This window comes from Perca flavescens, chromosome 20 (genome assembly GCF_004354835.1).
Source record: "Perca flavescens isolate YP-PL-M2 chromosome 20, PFLA_1.0, whole genome shotgun sequence".
NCBI classification, from domain to species: Eukaryota; Metazoa; Chordata; class Actinopteri; order Perciformes; family Percidae; genus Perca; species Perca flavescens.
Genome location: NC_041350.1, coordinates 14,668,785 through 14,687,603, shown reverse-complemented (window position 1 = coordinate 14,687,603; position 18,819 = coordinate 14,668,785). Strand labels below are relative to the sequence as shown.

The 18,819-nt window shown below is 39.8% G+C and overlaps 3 protein-coding genes and 1 pseudogene across 7 annotated transcripts; 3 read left to right on the top strand and 1 right to left on the bottom strand.

The window, feature by feature from the left end:
* The first annotated feature begins 279 nt into the window (after nucleotides 1-279).
* Nucleotides 280-11,311, top strand: mlh3 (mutL homolog 3 (E. coli)). 5 transcript variants are annotated; one of them, XM_028565364.1, is made up of 13 exons: nucleotides 280-3,248; nucleotides 3,359-3,460; nucleotides 3,576-3,655; nucleotides 3,813-3,917; nucleotides 4,034-4,118; nucleotides 4,202-4,270; nucleotides 4,387-4,495; nucleotides 5,849-6,008; nucleotides 6,115-6,138; nucleotides 6,234-6,312; nucleotides 7,004-7,155; nucleotides 7,260-7,335; nucleotides 11,225-11,311. In XM_028565364.1, the coding sequence occupies exons 1-12, from the start codon at nucleotides 671-673 to the stop codon at nucleotides 7,329-7,331; spliced, it is 3,615 nt and encodes a 1,204-aa protein (XP_028421165.1). In that variant the 5' UTR covers nucleotides 280-670; the 3' UTR covers nucleotides 7,332-7,335; nucleotides 11,225-11,311. The 5 variants fall into 5 exon arrangements, with proteins under 5 accessions (XP_028421165.1, XP_028421166.1, XP_028421164.1 ...); XM_028565365.1 differs by having other exon boundaries at nucleotides 7,260-7,331; nucleotides 11,225-11,251; XM_028565363.1 differs by lacking the exon at nucleotides 11,225-11,311 and adding an exon at nucleotides 10,476-10,547.
* Nucleotides 7,103-9,540, bottom strand: LOC114546538 (transmembrane emp24 domain-containing protein 10-like; annotated as a pseudogene).
* A 155-nt stretch (nucleotides 11,312-11,466) lies between the features above and the next one.
* fosaa (v-fos FBJ murine osteosarcoma viral oncogene homolog Aa) lies at nucleotides 11,467-13,264 on the top strand. The gene is made up of 2 exons (XM_028565368.1): nucleotides 11,467-11,887; nucleotides 11,986-13,264. The coding sequence occupies exons 1-2, from the start codon at nucleotides 11,831-11,833 to the stop codon at nucleotides 12,652-12,654; spliced, it is 726 nt and encodes a 241-aa protein (XP_028421169.1). The 5' UTR covers nucleotides 11,467-11,830; the 3' UTR covers nucleotides 12,655-13,264.
* A 395-nt stretch (nucleotides 13,265-13,659) lies between these two features.
* jdp2a (Jun dimerization protein 2a) lies at nucleotides 13,660-17,958 on the top strand. Its single transcript, XM_028565979.1, has 4 exons — nucleotides 13,660-13,871; nucleotides 15,876-16,093; nucleotides 16,744-16,848; nucleotides 16,965-17,958. The coding sequence occupies exons 1-4, from the start codon at nucleotides 13,784-13,786 to the stop codon at nucleotides 17,148-17,150; spliced, it is 597 nt and encodes a 198-aa protein (XP_028421780.1). The 5' UTR covers nucleotides 13,660-13,783; the 3' UTR covers nucleotides 17,151-17,958.
* Nucleotides 17,959-18,819: the final 861 nt, after the last annotated feature.

The following is an 18,819-nucleotide window of genomic DNA, read 5'->3' as shown; positions in this document are numbered from 1 at the left end:
AGTGTATGTGTGTGCAAATAAATGAAGATATTTTTTTTTCTAGGCTAAATGAATAAGGCGACAATTTGCCTGTATTTGTTTCAACTTTAACTTGAAAATACAAGGATAACACAATCACAGGTAATACAATACAAAACTGTTCCAGTCAATAAACACATGAGATAGCACACTTCGTACAGCAGGTGGCGGTATGCACAATACAAGCTGATTGAGATTTGCCAACGACCAATAGAAAAAGACGACGGTTAAATTGTTAAGTCCTTCACACCAGAAGATGGCACTGTTAGCTTCGGCTGTTAACGTTAGTTGCTACGGTCATCTCTTGTTACCTACACGTTGACTGTAAACAGCTACTAAGATTTTACTTTTTTATATATGTCAATGACTTTTTAGCATGGACTTCCGATAGTTTATTTTAATTATATGAACAAGCAGTGCAACCTTTTATATACAGTCTATGAGTGTAACCCGACTTTTAAAAAAAAAAAAAGTCGCAGTCAAAATGTCATGTTGGAACCTTGGTTGGAGCTCATGGAGTTAGCTAGTGTTAGCTAAGCTAATGTTAGCAACGGCCAATTTTAAGCAAGACGACTAATTTATTACTGTGTAGTCTGTCGGGAACAGGTAAGAGACTGAATATATCAAGATAACAGCGACTTTAAAGAACACAATGATTAAGTGTTTGACTAAAGAGGTTCAGGGGAAACTTCGCTCCGGTGTCGCTATCCCCTCGCTTCAGCAGTGTTTAGAGGAGCTTATCCTAAACAGCATCGATGCAGAGGCGACCTGTGTGGGAGTCAGGATGGACATGGAGGCGTTCAAAGTTCAGGTAATCGACAACGGTGCCGGGATAAACGCTGAGGATATGGAGTGCGTGGGAAACCGATACCACACAAGCAAATGCAGATCTGTTGAAGACCTGGACAACCTCCGGTGGTATGGTTTCAGAGGAGAAGCACTGGCAAGTTTAGTTTCTCTCGCCACACTAGTTGAAATCTCATCCCGGACCAGATCATCAGTGAAAACTCACGTTAAAATCTTCAAGGATGGCAAGGGCATGGATGTGTTTGAAGCAGATAATGCTCGACCCTCCGCGGGGACAACTGTTGTTATTTGTAACTTCCTCCACAACATGCCAGTCCGGAGGAAGAGGATGGATGCAGTCCTGGAGGGTGAGAGGATCAGACACAGAGTGGAGGCTATTTCTCTGATGCATCCCTCTGTGTCTTTCACCCTGAAGAACGACTGCACAGGAGCCATGATGGTGCAGCTTCCTAAAGCTAGAAACACCTACCATAGGTTTATTCAGATACACAGTCTTGGACGAGCACAGAAACTTGGAGAAATCAGCTACACACACGGACAGTTTGAAGTGATTGGTTACATTGGCAAAGAAGGCCACTACAACAACAGCTTACAGTTCCTGTACGTAAATGACAGACTGCTGCTGAAAACACGGATACACAAGCTCCTGAACTTTCTCCTACGCAGACTGAGCAGTTCAAATCAGAAAAATGGCAGTCCAGATGGGCAGTCTGCTATCAGGAGTCCAAAGCACAAACGAAGCCAAGAACTGCATGGAGTATACATCATCAATATTAAATGTTCTTACTCAGATTATGACATATGTCTTGAGCCTGCCAAAACTCTAATAGAGTTCAAAGATTGGGACCGCATTTTGCTCTGTATCGAAGAGGCAGTAAAAGCATTCCTGAGCAGGGAGAATTTGGTGGCGGAGCTTTCTCAAGAAGACTTGGACTACTTGCCTCCCGAACTGTTTAGCGCACACAATACAGATAGTGGCAATGGTGGTCAAGCAACTAGCAGTGCTTCCACACTAGATTGCAGTATTGGAATGAAACTGGCATCTGATCCTGTTCATCGAAAGAGCAAAGATGACCGTTTATGTGAGGACAATGTTAGCCGGGAGTCTGGTCAGATGGAGTGCAAAGAAGAGACTGAACAACAGGGGAAGAAAAAGATAACTGCAGATGAGTTTTTAAAGATAAAAAGTGAAGGAAGCATAAACAAAGAATATAGATATGAGCCACAGTGTGATCTGGCTAGACTTGAACCTACATCTGATAATCACATTACTGAAGAAGTGGAGCCAACATTCAGTGAAGCAGGGGAAGGCTCTCCAATCTTATGTATGTCAAGTTCAGTCAGACAACTAGAAAGTGAAAAACAGGAACTCTCAAAAGAAAAAGAAATACAATTAAATAATGCTACCTCAACCAGCAACATGACTTCACTAGACAGCATCACTCAACATATTCAGCCTGATTTAAACAGAATTGAGCAACAGTTACCGGACTGCCAGAGTGCAGGAGGACATGAACATACTTTAGTAAGTAACCGAAAGATCAGTTTGTCTGATCCATACGTTCACGAAAAGCTGCTGACTCAGGACCTGTCCCAAATCAACAAGTCAGTATTTCTATGTAAAGAGAGATCCCTTGCATCAAAACGCAAAATCTCACTGCATGCAGGCAATGACAGAATTTGTCAGAAACCATGCAAAGACTTCACTCCTATCATTCCCCCAAAAATTCCCAGACTTGCAACTTGTCAAAAATTGGCCTTATACAAGGAGTCTGGATCCCTTGAGAAGTTTAGAAGAGTATATGGAAAATCTGATGAACTAAAATTACCCTATCAAGAAACTCAGAATAACACTAGACTTCCTCATACAGACAGCTTTGTCTTGAATTCCCAGAATTTGTCGGTTTGCCGGAAAGATCAGCAAAATGGTGGAGTTATAGAAACAGAAACAGAAGAGACACAGAGCATCCTTCGAAGCCCACCAACCCTCTCAGCATTCACCAGGTTAAAACCAGTCTCAGGGCAGAATAGAGGCAAAACCTCTTTGGCAGCTAAACTCAACCATTTGAAACAACACAGGACAGATGATTCAAAAGTATTAACACACCTGTCCAGGACTGCTTTGCAGGACAATACCTGTCATAGTAGTAATGATGGTAGCCAAGACAGCAGTAACAACGAGAATGACTGTGGTTTGAATCCTGAGCCAGTCCCAGGTTGCAGGACAGATCCTCTGCTGGCTGAGAAGGAAGAGGCTACGACATCGGGGGACTGGCTTCATCACTACGATACATCTGTGGGAAAGACAGTTTACGTCAACAAAGTGACTGGACTCAGCCGATACGAAGACCCACCTACTGAAGAAACACAAGTGCGCTGTACATCTGATGTCTCCAATATGGCCGTTATCATCTCTGAAACAGGTGAGTTAGTATTTTTTCTGTTCTTTTCAGCGGGTTATGTTGACATGATAGTAACTGAAAGTAGCACTCAACATTAACCAACAATACTGTTTCTGTTCCTTAAACTGTAGGGATGGAACATAGATGCTACCCATTTCAGGTGGATCTAGTGTTGCCCTTCCTACCAAAATCCAGGACAGAGAGAGTGATTAGTTCAGGGCTTGATGACAGAGGTACCCCACCGACGGATCAGATTGCAAACTGAAGGGTGCCTAAAACACACACACAATATACAAAATGTAATATTGTCTTGTTTGTGTTCACGTATAGTCTTGTCTGTTTTAACAGATGCCAATGGTAAGAGCTCCAACTCACTTACGTTGTTGTACTCAAAATGGAATAATCCCGTATTTGTTCGACCTCCTACGGTAAACAAAACTTTTGTGTTTACTTTGTACAGATTTTGCAAGGATTAAAAAGATTTACTTGTTTTATCTGTTCTAAAGTGTAATGTCTCAATACACTTTCCAAATTGAATTTTAATGCTGTTTAAATAATACATTTTGAACTCTACTGTGCCAACAGGTTGGTGTGGACATATCAAGTGGGCAAGCTGACGGACTGGCTGTCAAGATCCACAACATCCTGTTTCCATACCGTTTTTCTAAGGCCATGATTTGTTCAATGAAGGCAAATTTCTCTTTGGGTTTCCTTTTTAAATGTTTAACAAAATTTTCATTATAATGCCTTTAGCCATTTCACCTTCATTGATGTTATGAATTAATAGCTATTTAATTACCTTATAGGTTATTCATCAAGTGGATAAAAAGTTCCTTGCATGTCTTATCAATACAAGAGAGGAAGAGCCTGCAGCACTCAATGAAACTGAAGGTATAGACAGGAACTTCACTTCATTCTTTCACTTCACTTTGTTGTTTTATCAGCATCTCATGCATTTGATATTGAAACCACAGGAAACCTTCTGGTGCTGGTGGATCAACACGCTGCACACGAGAGAGTTAGACTTGAAAATCTAGTTGCAGGTAAAAACAAACGCACAATGCACAGTATTAATATTAGGAATGAAATGTTACATTAACAATGCTGTTGCTGGGACCCTGATGTAATACCACAGTCATAACTGTATGTTCTGTCATAGATTCCTATGAGGATGACCCAGATGCACCAGGGGAGAGACGTCTGTGTTCATCAACCATTTTGCCACCTCTCGAGATCAGTGTAACAGAAGAAGAGCTTAGGCTGCTTAGGTGTGTTTTTATTATATGTACAGTACAACAAGCTAATAGGAATACCTGTAAAAAACAGTACACTTGGCAGAAAGGCAGATACTACTGAGTTTGAGAATGTAAATATGCTAAGTAAGTATGGCAAAAGAAACTTGATCCAATACTCGATTTTCAAAAATTATTGGCTGCGCCTAGCACATCTCATGTTAATATAAATATATATATATATATATATATATATATATATATATATATATATAAAGTCAGCGTCCGATTTTCGATGACAGAACGCTGCCAATTTTAGGATAAAATGTCTTCTTTTTTTTTTAAATGCTTGATGACTAGTTAGTCTACTAATGGCTGATGCGGGACCTTGGTCGTCTTTATTCAGGAACCACAGCCTGTATGCTTTTGTGAAGGCGTTTAGGATCCATCGCTGTTTTTTTACTTATGTGCGATTGTCATTGCTTGATGGATTACCTTACCCTGCAGTTGGCCTTTAACTGGTTGAGGTTTAAGAGCTCGCTGTCTGCTCTGTACTACAACGGAGACACCCAGCAGCAGATTTTGGCAATGAGATGAAGGATGGTAGCAATAAATGTGACAAAAAGGGCGGGTGCAGTGATGCAGCCTCATTTCACCCCCGTTTTAGCTGTTGCGTAGCACTTTGGCTCCCATGCCATCATTCAGTAGCATCAGCACTCTATTGCTGTGGCAGCCTGTATTAATAGTAGAGTGTACGCCATCAAATGCCTCTCAAAGTTAAATCCAAAGTTTTGTTGACTGCATTTGTTTTGTAATTGGAGCACTGTCAAAAAAATCATGTCAGTTTTTTTTTTTCAGACAGTGGAAGGAGTCACTACCTTATTTGGACAAGGAGGGTAATGGCTCTATAACGGCATCAATCTGCCTCATTTCCATCTTGATTATGGTTACAGGAAGGAGTTAAAGCAAGGATGTCCTGGAGCTCTGATCCCTTTGTTCAGATGTTCTGATCTACTTTCCTTGATGGCACGAGGCCTCACCGATACACAGTCACTCACCTCAGAAGCCTATTATCATCCCTCAAATGACATCTTCTTAACCAGAAACAAACTAAACTCTTGCCTGTGGCTACGCTCTAAATGTTTAAACCAACCTTTCACCATTGCTGTGTGCGGCTATTTTATTTTTTGTTAAACAGCACTACACAGCTTGTTTTTAACTTTAACTAGTATTTTTGATAATTGCTTGACTATACTAAATTCTGATGTCTACTGACAAACTTGAGTTTTTTTATTTCATACCATGGACATTATTACATACCATGGACATTATTACATTAGCATTATTGTTGAGCAGTGTTTTCTGTATTCTGGACCCTTCCTCTTACAGGTCTTGTCAGGCACATTTGCGTTGTTTGGGCCTGGAAGTGAAGTTCTCACAGGAAGCAGATCCACACGTTTTTGTAAGGAAGGTACCACTGTGCTTCATGGAAAAGGAGAGTAATGAGATCAGGCGGGGGAGACCATCTGTTATCAAGCCTATTGTTGAGGTAAGACTTTCATATTTAGACGATCTATTGTATCGCTCATTTAGCCATAAGGCATCACCTTATGTTTACCATTTTGCTTCTCCCCCCGCCAATAATCACACATCAGGAGTATCTTCAAGAGCAGATTGAGGTAAATCTCTTTTTGAGGCTCTAAACCTTTTTGTTGGGAGAAATTATCTTATTCAATAAAGGGTAAAATGTATTGTTTCTTATTCTTTGTCTCAGTTACTCCGCTCAACTGGTCGAGTGAGAGGAACTCTGCCTCTCACTGTGCTGAAGGTGCTAGCCTCCCTAGCATGCCATGGTAAGGTTACATGTCTTCTCTCGATCTTTCAGTTTACTTTTTCTTCATTGATGTGTAAAAGAAATTATTATTCTTTGAGTTTTATTAATTATCATTTTACATTTCCTAAATACTCTGTGTTCATTTTCTGTATGCTCTGTGTCTTTGTGTTGCTGCACACTGTAGTCTCATTATTTAGTGTTTCCTGTGACAGGACAGCACATTCCACCAGAGCACAAGTTACACCATATAGCCTACATGCGTACGGCAGGAAGAAACTGTTCTGTCATAGGATAAAGCGGATATTGCTTGAAGTCTGTTGTCCGATGATAATAGACTATTGTAAAGAATCCTTTTAATAGGATAACAAGAGATTAATTTTTTGGGCTGTATTCCAATCAGAAAAAAGTTCTTTGTCTCTAAAACAGTATAAAATCAATGTGCACAAACCTTTCTTTGGGAGCTGCCTTGGAAAACTGAATTGATAAGACTTGATGACTTTTCCTCTGTAGCTTCCCTGTGATTAATTACATAAACTACTGTATTTGCAATACTCACCTTTAACCATCTCTGTGTTCTCTGTGCTTTTTTTGTTCGATATTTGAGTATCTATGGGAGCTAAGAAAATCTCCATAACAGATGATTCAATATATTTCAGTTACATTGAAATCTTCATACGAATCATATATATATACATGTATGCGTTAAACAGGTGCCATCAAATTCAATGACAGCCTGAATAGAGATGAATGCTGCAGCTTGGTGGCGTCCTTGTCTGCCTGCCAGCTGCCCTTCCAGTGTGCCCATGGCCGTCCCTCCATTGCTCCCTTAGTAGACACCCTCCATTTGGACAAAGACGAGCAGGTACCAGAATGGAAAAGCACATCTGAACTTATACCAAATGTACTATTTAAGGCATTTCACAGCACAGCAATCTGGTGGTGACTAAGCATTCTTGTCCCCTGCAGGAATTCCAGAAACCCAACCTCCAAAAGCTAAGAAGAATGTATAAGGCGTGGGAACTATATGGAAATAGATAAGTGGGTGTGTATTTTATTTTTGAATGTGTAGTTTACTGTCAACTAAATAAATTGTAACTCATAACTCTCTGATTAAATGGTTCACATAGTCAAATTCCTCCCCAAAGCCCTGTAGCAGAAACCTTTTGTTTTATACTAAAGCACCTGTAAATTCATAGGAAGACTTTGCTATTTATATAAACAACATATTGTCAGAAATTGATAACCTTTAGTTTGGTAAGTACACAAAAAGAGGAAATATAGTCAAATAAAAGGAAGCAAAAACACCATTCTTAAAATAAATATAGATATTTCCTGGTGAGCACAACAAATGATTTAGGGGGGGAAAAGCATCTGTTTTTTCAATGAAGTCCTTCAAATAAAACCTGAATGAAATGTGATCCATAATCAGAAACCCAGCAAAAGGCACATTGTAGGGACCATGTTCCCAAACGTGTAGTCCATCAGGATCCAGGTTGTGCTCGAAAAACATGTTTACTCAATCAACTTCCTGGTCTTCAAGAATCGTCTCAAATAAAAAGTCTGCCACGTGGCCAACGCAAGAAAACAGCCGACGGAGATGATGCTGAACAGCAGAATTTGCATATTGGTGGATTCTGTTTTTAAGATAGGAAACAGCAGTTAAATAGTGATGTTTTTTTACACTTTAATCAAGGTGATAGTTTCAGGGCAAAAATCACATATAGGGATTTGGCCAAAAGAGACAATGTAAACACAAAAAGAGCAGTGCAGGTGCAATTTTCTGCCCAAATGGTGATTTAGTTATTCACTAAACATTTTTGCTCTATTAATTTACCATTTGTTTGTTGCATCTCTTCCCCTTGTTTCTTCAAGTGGATAAAGTCATATGCAACAGAGTGTGAAAGTTTGGATTAGAATAGTATTAACAGGGTCCCTCACCTCTTTGGAGTTCTTTGCTTCCAAGCCGTGCTCAATGTCCAGTTGAACCAGTTGGTCTGGGACCCACCCACTGCCTAATGACATATGTTATTTGACAGAAAATAGTTATTATTAGATTTTGGATCACCCCAATCATGCGTCTTTGGCTTCCATAGTCAACCACCAATCATTTATAAAGTGTTTGTCCATTTGAGTTGTAATATTCCTTCTCTCACTTATAATTAATTGAGTAAAGATTGCATTTCTTTCACATTTTAAATTCTTTATTTTTTTTCTTCCAAAACCTCACTCACCCATTGGAGATCAGCTGTTGAAGCAAACGTCAAACTGGTGATTTTCTGTGGCGAATGAAAAGTTCCCTTTTGTGGCATTTTCCTGGGTATACAATGTGTCATCAAAAGAATCAGTGATCTGAGGAAAGAGTTAACAGAGGGGCTTTGGTACCATCTCTCAATGATCAACGCGCTGGGCCTACTCATGTCAATGAAGTAAAGCCGAATGATAAACCAATATTATATTGATATAAGTGTCACCCCGCCCCAGTGGTGTAGTCTACGTGATATGCAGGTATAGGCAGTAATACCCACTAAGAAAGCTCCAGGATTTCCATTTACCCACCTAAAAATGTGTAAAAATGCACATAACAACATACTTTCCATTATATTTTTGAATTGTCATCTGTGTTTTCCTTCGCATAGGCTGAATACAGGTATTTCCACTATATTGGTGCATTAAAGTGTATGAAAATGCAGAAAATTAAGTCTTTGACGCTCAAAATTTCCTTGGGGGAGCAGACCCAGACGCCCCACTTTGATATGTCCATTCTGGTACATGTATTTATGTAGAACAGTATACCCGCTAAAATACATTAGACTACACCACTGCCCCGCCCCCCATTTAATACAAATTAAACAGTATGAGTATTTACAAGATTGTCTATAAAAACATTTTTTTTATTTGTAATCTTGCATTTTTGACGTTAAAATACAAAGAGTCTATTTGCCAAGACAAATAGTCTAGAAAGGTTTACCATGTTACACCTTACGCACCTTCAAATGAGTTGTCGCCCAGCCTAGTTTTTGGATGTTCGCTGACTTCGTACTCGCCTAAGACCAACACATTGTTGTAGGTGTTATTTTGTAGACGTTTTCCAGAGTTGTCCGGCAGGTAGAATGTAGGCTAATAGAAAACATCGGGTCCAAAAGGACAGCGATCAGCAGGAAAACGCAGAGCCGAGACATGCTGCTAGAGTGGATGATGCTGCTCCTGTCAAACGCAGCCCCCCCCCCCTCGTTCTCCTCCCTCTAGTTCCGGGTCATTTCACGTGACCTCTCCGCCTCCACATAGGCTACCTCTCCTCATCACCACCCCCTCTTCACCTCATCCTCCCCAAGTAAACAATTCCGCATCAGTTCAATTATGTCTGCTAGCAGCCCTCGATTCTTATCTTAGAAAAAGGCCGCCCCAAAGTGCTGAGTTTACCCAGAGCTCTGTCAGAAGTAAAAAATATGGGATATGTTCATATATGAAATGGAGAGAGGAATATATGCAAACTGAGAAAATATGTAAACTATAGTTGACATAGGCCTACTATATTTTTGAAATGATCGTGCAAAATGCGTCGCGTCGACCTTGCAATTAAATTAGCTTTAACATTAATAAACAAAATCCGTGGATGTTCGGCTATTTATGTAGCCTACTCTTAATTGCTTAATGTCTTTTACCCTTGAATAAATGAATGTACCAGGACATCCAAGTTTTTTTTTCGCCCAGGAAATGGCTACATTATGTATGTGATTAAGTGTATTTATAAATAGGCTGACTCTCACCCCACATTGCATTCATATGAAGCCGATATTTGTGAATGGGAGTGAAAACCGTGGCTTTCGTGCGGGGACGACGTTATTACCAGTTCTAAGAAATATTGTAACATATTATTCATGGAGAAAATATAGAAGAGGAAAAAAAATGTTTTTTTACCCTGAAATGTAGGCCTGTGTGGAAGTCAGTCTGACCACCCTTCCCCTCCGCTGATGGTACAGTCTTGGTTCATTCATAAAATTCTAGCAGAGCATAAAAGGAGGGGCTTGCATTCAAGTCGTCCAGTTACCAGGTATATACCTGGAGGAAAAACCCGAGCCGCTCTGCCCAGCTGAAGGCCAGAGTCATATTTGTCATTGATCAGGACTTGTTTTTTTCCCTCGCGATTTATCATAACAACCTGACGGCCTGACATGGATTCAGTTTCCCCCACCTGCCGGACAGAGTCTCCTGTCGGGACACTCTTCCAGAAGACGCCAGAAGAGGCGAGCTCTCCAGCTTCCTCCTTAGAGAGTAATCCAAAGGTATGAATGGCTTTGTTGATCATACATTCAACACGCATTCTAGGAGGCGCTCCGTTTACAAGCAGGTTAAACAACCCCTTTTTTAAGGGGTTCACAGACTAGATGTTTTTTTTTTTTTCTTCGTGGTGGGGGGAGGGGAGGTGGAACTGATTGATAGGATTTTAATTAACTGGGTGCGCGTTATTTTTAAACATCATTTTTGACACGTGATATATAATGGGACCAGGAATAAATGAAGGCAGAAACGTGACAAATTAGCACCGTTGTTCGGGTTGTTATGATCCCGACGTCCTGGGACCAAATGTGAGCGTGTCGATGCAGCGGTTCATTGAGAAAAATAAATCCATCCAGGAGACTCCACAGCTTCTCTGCGTCAGTGTTGACGTCAGAAACAATGATAAAGTCAAATATTGATCTGGAGAAGGCTATTTCTGGTTGGGTAGATTTCAACATAATCTAACACATCCAGGCTACCCTCTGTTTTAGACTCTAAACATGATTTGTAGGTTTTATTGATGATTGTCATCACAATAAGATCCACTTGAAGCCAGCATGGGAATAGATTTATTTAAAAAAAAAAAAAATCTATTCTATTCCTCATTGTCGATTTATTTTATTTTTTTTTTTTTTTTTTTTTTTTTTCTCCAGGAGCTCTGCCGAGACATGAGTGTTGAAGACACTCCATTTGTTCCAACAGTCACTGCAATTTCCTCTACCCCAGATTTCCAGTGGATGGTCCAGCCTACGATTATTACATCTGTCTCCCCGTCTCTGGGTAGCAAGCAAGCCAATGAACCACAAAGTTCTCACCAGGCAACACCCAAAGTGGGCGGGAACAAGGGCAAAAATGCTGTCAGAAAGGGGAAAACAGAGCAGGTAGGTTAGCTCAGATGAAGTCTACCTGCCATTGGACAGAATAGTCAATAGTGTAAATTTACATATAAAGATCTGAAGTCCTTGTGTGCAACAGTGCTATTATGCATGCTCCTCTGGTGCCGTATGCTGGCTGTGTGCCTTCCTTACAGTCAATTTATATTCAGGTCACAGCAAGTCTGCAACAATGGTCTATTTTTAGACGCATTGCAGCGAAACATGGTTTTGCCATTCTTCAGAGGGGTGAACCGGCAATGGATGTAGCGGATTAGAGGATGAAATGGCTGGATTCTTCAAGGTAATAATTGAATTATTTCTTTCACATCCCAGCTGTCTCCAGAGGAGGAAGAGAAAAAGAGGATAAGGAGGGAGAGGAATAAAATGGCTGCAGCAAAGTGTCGCAACAGACGGAGGGAACTTACTGATACACTGCAAACTGTAAGTAAACAGTGACGCATGTACTCCGCTTTGATCAGCACACACTGTTTATTTGTGTTTTCCAATGTGGATGATTCTGGATGTCGATCTATCTGAAGGAGACCGATAAGCTGGAGGAGGAAAAAGCAGCCCTGGAGACGGAAATAGCCAACCTCCTCAAAGAGAAAGAACGACTTGAATTTATCCTCGCCACACATAAACCAGGGTGCCAAATGTCCGAAGAGTTGGAGTCTATTTTCCAGGAGCCCACGGGATCCCCAGGGCTAACGCTAAGTCCAGACGAGGACAGACTTCCAGAGGATGGCACACAGGAAGCTCCTTCGCTCCAGGACATGGACATCCCCAGTGATCCATCCACAGCCATCTCTGGGAACTCCAATATCTTGCTGTGTGCCAGTGCTGAAATCAACATCTGCGATCTTGAGTCCTCTCTGGACATTAAAGAGGGGCTGCTGGAAAATATGTTACCCAGTTTGGAGGAGAGAACCCCCATGGAGACAGCTCGATCCGTGCCTGACATAGATCTGAGCAGTTCTCTTGGGGTCTCGGACTGGGAGACCCTGTACAAGTCTGTTTCCAGCGACCTGGAGCCTCTCAGCACTCCTGTGGTGACCTCCACCCCCACCTGTAGTAGCTACCTGTCTGTGTTCACATTTGCGTGTCCCGAGCTAGACTCTCTCACAGAGGGACTAGACAGTCTTAAAGGTGGAGGGGGCAAAACAGAATCTGTTGATCTCCTCAACTCTCCAACTCTCCTAGCCTTATAATGTACAGAGGGAAGTGATCCGTGTGATCTCTCTGGTTTTTCTGTTTGCAGGTTCCTGACTTTGAAATGACATGAACAACATATGCTGTAACACTTGAAGGAATACCTTCATGAAATGTCTTGTGTGTGTGTGTGACTAAGCAAACATATTAACTTTCTCCAGATAAATAGCCAACAGAGTGATGTAGCGAAAAGCATGGCTTTTTACAGGAGGGACTGAAGTAAGTTTTGATTTTAAAACGCATGCTGAGAAATTCCAAATAATTTTCAGAGCTTCTATATATCTGATCTGTTACTAGATCTAATATGTAATGTGGAATTTAATGTATCAGTATGGTTTTGGTGTCAATAGTGTATTGATTGCTGTAAATGTTGTATTTACATATTCATCTACGTTAAGTACCTACATACCTCAATGTCATCAACTGTGGTTTGACCTCATTGAAAGTTTTCCATGAAAACATCCAGTGCTATATACTATATATCTTATCAAGATGTACCCTATGATTTATTTTTTTACCTTTTCAGATTATGATTTATTTGTTAAATTTAAAAGTCAAAATGAGCATTGATTGCTTATCTATGCTGCTAAATAATTACAATAAATCAACATTCACAGTGGTGTTTGCAATCTGTCTCTAAGAAATCTATTTCTATATCAAGGTCAAAATATTAAAATTATCAGCGTGCATGTTACATTTACATTTTATTCTATTAAATTCTAAGCTTATATTCATACAAAGGACCTTACAGTATGCATATAATGTGCAAGGCAAAGTTAAGGTAAAAGTGTTCCATTAAAAAACTGATCTCAATATATCATAAAACCTAGTAAAAAAAAAAATATATATATATATATATATATATTTTCATATAGTCTCTTGGCATGTGTATTGGGCTGACTGTAGATGAGTGGTTCTACTGTATTTTCAGTCCAGGCCTCCATCTGAGCCATATTCTGTCGTTGCAGTATGCAGCCTCAGTGTTTCTTTATGGGAGGAGCGGTGCGACTTCCCCACTTCTGCTCCCACTATGTACTTTTTTACATCCCTTCTTACGTTTGGCTGGCATAGCCTAATTTCCGCATTCCCAAATACTCCCAGATTGGGATCACGTTTTAAATCGGTCTGATGCAACGATTTCCACTTTTTAAAATCTACTCTCGACCCTCGGCTGACCAGAAGAAAGGACATTTGTTGCACCTGGGATCAAAGTCAGGTCGGTAAACAAAACTTCATAAGTCGAGAGCTGAATCAGTTTTTACATTACTAAACAGCTTATTGGCGCGCCACGCATATAGGTCCTAACGAGCATAGTTTGTGAGCAGGCAGCGAGAAGGTCTGTGATGTTTTGGGTTATATGGTGCTTTTCAGTGCAGTCTGAGTTTTACCTGGGATTTAGTTTGGTGTTCAAAGTAGACCTGACAATTTATTTAGCATGCTACAGAAAGATCGTTTTCTTTTGTTTGCATGCTCCTCTTACATGGAACCACGGCGTGCACAATTCAGAACAAAATGTTCTTAGTTAGAGCTGTCTATCCTTTACATTGGTGTTGTGCATTGGTTCCTAAAATGTGGATATCTAAAGCAAAATCCGCTGGAAAATAAAAGCTGTAACGTTTTATCACTGCAGCTCTCTGATGGGAAGACAAGGTTACGTAAGATAAATGCCGCACTGAAGAAAAACTTCCGCTTTCAAGTTGACCAATGGCTTCAGTGTGCACTCGCTGCAACACAATGCAGTCGACTTAAGATGACTAAACTACTGATAATAACGTAAAGGTTCAACACAAATAACTATAATACAGTGTAATCAGTATGTTAATTGACTTCTTGGACATTTTAGTGGTATACTAAAGTTACAATTATTAGTTTTAATGTTTTAATCATATTCTTCACTGTAGACAATAATATATTCAAATGGTCATTGATCCATATTGTAGCCTATGGTTTTTATGAAAACGTTTAAGAACGATGGTGTTAAGGTAGCTTTGTCTTTTGCTTTTGCTTGTGTTTTTGTGAGCATTTCAAACCAAATGTCTAATGCATGTTATTACATATTACTTCAGTTTAACTTGCACCACTTTTAAGACAAATTTGCCTATAGTGCCATAAGCGTGGCCTGCAGAGTTCCACTTTGTCTTTTTGACCTGTAGTTTGGGGATGTGTGAAAACTGAAAGTTATTTCCCAAGTGCGATTCTCATGTTCTATCTAGTTAGTGGATGCATATTTATTGGCATACGTACACTCCTTCCTTAAAATTCCCATACATTTGTGTTCACAGATAATAACAGCCTGCTTTCTGTAGTGGTATGTATATCAGATATTGCCTGTTTATTCCTGTAGTGTGGGCTACATGTCACTGAGTAATTGACCTTAGATAGTAGTTTTTGGCTCCATCATGTGGCTTGGAAATCCGCTGAGTTGTTATAGTAATTTCCTGTCTTTGGCTGGTTTGCTTTCACACACAATTGTCTTTGGATATTTTTAAATGTTCACCTTCAGCATTTTCAAATTGGGGCATTTGCCAGTGTGCAAAACATAGTGAAAAACGGTTCTGCGCAAAACATGAGTAAACTGTTTCAACTTAAATTTTTCATGTGGCTAAACCTACCAAACAAGTTAAATTTGGGTTCATACTTTAACTCATTATGCTGAATTTTGGCAGCCACTTTTTACTCCCCTGACATCAAGTCTCCATAAGGAGGAAACCACGGCTAACAGATATTTCTTGGGAACGGCTCCTTGAAATAAAAGGGGAAACTGCTCACGTCTGCTTTGTACCCTGTTCATCTCTCTTTTGATCTCTGGGGATTAAATAGGTTACATTCTTGCCAAGATCCCTGTAAATGGTTGTATATTCATTCCAGAAAAATAACTAAAATAATAAAATGGCCTAATGAGAGCAGCCTCAGCATCCGGCTCCTATAACAGACCAGCAATTCATCACAGTAAGGCCAGTTTGACTGCTAGAAAGGAGCAGTGCACCTCAGGCATATGCTTTCTTGAAGCTCTGTAACAGACTGTAGGTCAAATAAAGCACTTACATGTGTATTTGCTGCTAATTTGTTATTGAGAAATGGCTTTTTTTCTAACCTCATACCATAAAGTATGTACTATAACAAGCAGAGCAGACAGAGTTTTATGTTCTTTTCATTGATCTGGTTTGGTTGCCATCTAAGTTATGTCTTCCATTTTCTCCTCTTTTCTCCTCCTCTTTAGCTGTGGTCTCGACCGAGTCTGACGCGATGCCAGGACAAATCCCAGATCCCTCTGTGACAGCAGGCTCCCTGCCCAGCCTGGGCCCACTGGCTGGGATCTCAGCCACCACACTGACTGACAAGCTCAAATTTGGGGACTTCCAGGAGTTCGGGACAATGCTGTCACCTCTGCACTTCCTGGACAGTCTGGGGAAGAGGCCCCTAGTGATCAAAGCAGAGGTATAGGCAACATTGAGGAGCTGATAACTAGATCATGAACATCATAAACAGTACATTTTGGAGTTTTTACTCAGTTTGCATGTTTGCTTCTAATCTGATGTTTGAACATTAACGGAATTAATGGAATGGGATTATAAAGGAGAGATGCAACAAACCAAATGCAGTATTTTGAATGTATCATACAGATTCTATCTTAACTATGTGTAAAATGTGCCTTATATATATCATAAACAGGTTTGTCTGAAGTGAAAGCACCTTGGCACTTACAGTGTTGTCATATCTTAATCAACAGGTCCACCTAGTGGACATAGTGAGACATGATACTGTTGTATCCCTTCCAAGAATAAAAATGCTCATTAAACATGCATGTTGTGACTGAGACAGATCAACATGCATGCAAAGTAAGTAGAACATAAAAACACTGTTAGTTCTTTATTTAGCATTTCTTTGGTTATTAATAATGGTATTAAAGAAGGCACGGTCAAAGCATACTTCTATTATAGTCAAATGAAGATGTAATATAAAGAAGGCGAGATGATATTTTTTACTCATTTCAGCATCATTTTGTACTGAAACATGAAGAGTCTCCCAATGTGCAGCAGGTCCATCACAACTTAGCCTCAAACCTTTTTACCTGCACTGCTGTTTAGAGAGATGAAGAGGACGACAGGAGGAAACGAAGGCGAGAGAAAAACAAAGTGGCTGCAGCTCGATGTCGAAACAAAAAGAAAGAGAGAACAGATTATCTACAAAAGGTGAGACACACCTAGTTAATCACTTTGTCATTATTTTCAGACGCTCACATATTTATCTTATAGCCAAAACAACATTGTCTCCATCTTTGCCCCCTTTTCTCTCCACCCTCTCACAGGAATCAGAGAGACTAGAGATGTTAAACTCTGACCTTAAAGCCCAGATTGAGGAGCTGAAGCTGGAACGACAGCAACTGATCCTCATGCTTAACCGACACCGCCCCACCTGTATTGTCAGGACGGACAGCATCAAAACCCCGGAGAGCGAGGCCAACCCCCTGCTGAAGCAACTGGAGGCCAAGTGAAGGTGCGACGACTTTCTACAGTTTACAGTTGAGAAGAAACAGCCAGCTAGCAGCACTTAGCTTTGGGCCTCAGCCGCAGATGAGATCCAGCCGAGTCCTCCCACCTTATCTCACAGAGCGTTACGCCATAAACTGTGGATGTTTATGGATTACATCGGACACTGCTTTGGCGGTTAAATCAAACTTCTCGTTGTTTGTCTCTCTTTCTTTCCCATTTATTTGTAGTTGTGGTCATCAGACTCCAACCACTATCAGTATGAAGTTAAACAAAAAACACAACACAGCTATTGGCACATTACATTACATAAAGTTTGTTGTTTTATGGTGGATTTGTACTATATTCCTCCTTAGCTTTAGCCTTCGCTTCATTTCCAGCAGCTAAAATTGGATTTTTCCACTATCGAAAACATCAGTGTTTAATATCAGCTCAGTCATTTCCATCATTAATTTGGTGATTTAGAAATGAACAACTTTTATTTGCTGATTAATTTACTTTACTGATCTTAGGAATTTTAAATGAAATGCATCTAGAAGAGGGCAAATAGGTAGGCTTATTAGACACATTTAGTTTGATTTGCTTATTCAATAAAAAAAAATATTATGCAAGTACTTACACCTGCAGACAGTCAGAAGCCTTTTTACTATAATAACCTTCATGAGTCATGATCATTTTTGTTTTTTCATACATTTGGTGGCAGAGCGATTGATGCTCTTTCTTATTCCTATATGTTTTGGCGCAGGCGTCATGTATGCACATATATTATATATATGGACTTTTTACATTGTGCTTTATTTTCTGTTACCATATTGTTACTACCAATGTTTTTTTATACTTTTGTATATTATGTTATAAAAGCATATAAGCTATCACAAAATCTCATTTGTATTTCCTTAAGAAATAAATGTTTAGTTTGTTTTCTTACTGGAATTTTGTCCAAAAAAATTGAAAATGTGTCAACCATGTATTATATTTTGGGTAAAAGTTTGAGGACCAAGATTTCTGCTAAATGGGGTGCCATCTGGTGGCCAATAGCAGCACAACCTGATCAACCCTGTGTGTCTGCAGTTTGTATTGGTTTCCACACATTTGTTATAGTTTTATTCAGGAACTTCTGAATTATTTAAACTTGATTAACTATTCAAAGCTAGTGTACCTCTCCAGCATCCCACTGTGTGTGAGGTTTCAGGGATCCCAAGGTATCCTGCAGAGGGAAAGCTTTGTTTTAGCTGTGGGTAATTCCACACATAACAGTGAAAAAGATTAAGTAAAATAATATATTTCATGATTAACCTTATTCCCCTCACTTCATGTGTAATTCTGCATTTAGACATCAAACTACTCATGCCTTTCCTTTTGTATTTTTCTTAAATGAAATCGGGACCAATAGTGTAATATAGGCTACTGTAATCACATGAGTTTAGATTTGATATTAAATCCACATTTGATGTAACAACAGCATGTAGGCTACTGATTAACAGCAAACACAGGTAGTAACAAGGCACTTATTGTTCTTACACGGTGGGATTTAACTTTTAACAAGGCAGATTAACAAGGTGATGACTGAGGCTAGAGCACAAAACTCCTGCTAGAGAAATAATAGCAACTTTATAATATATTATTATTGAATAAAATACTGTTCATGTGGCACACTGGTAATCTGCAATGTTG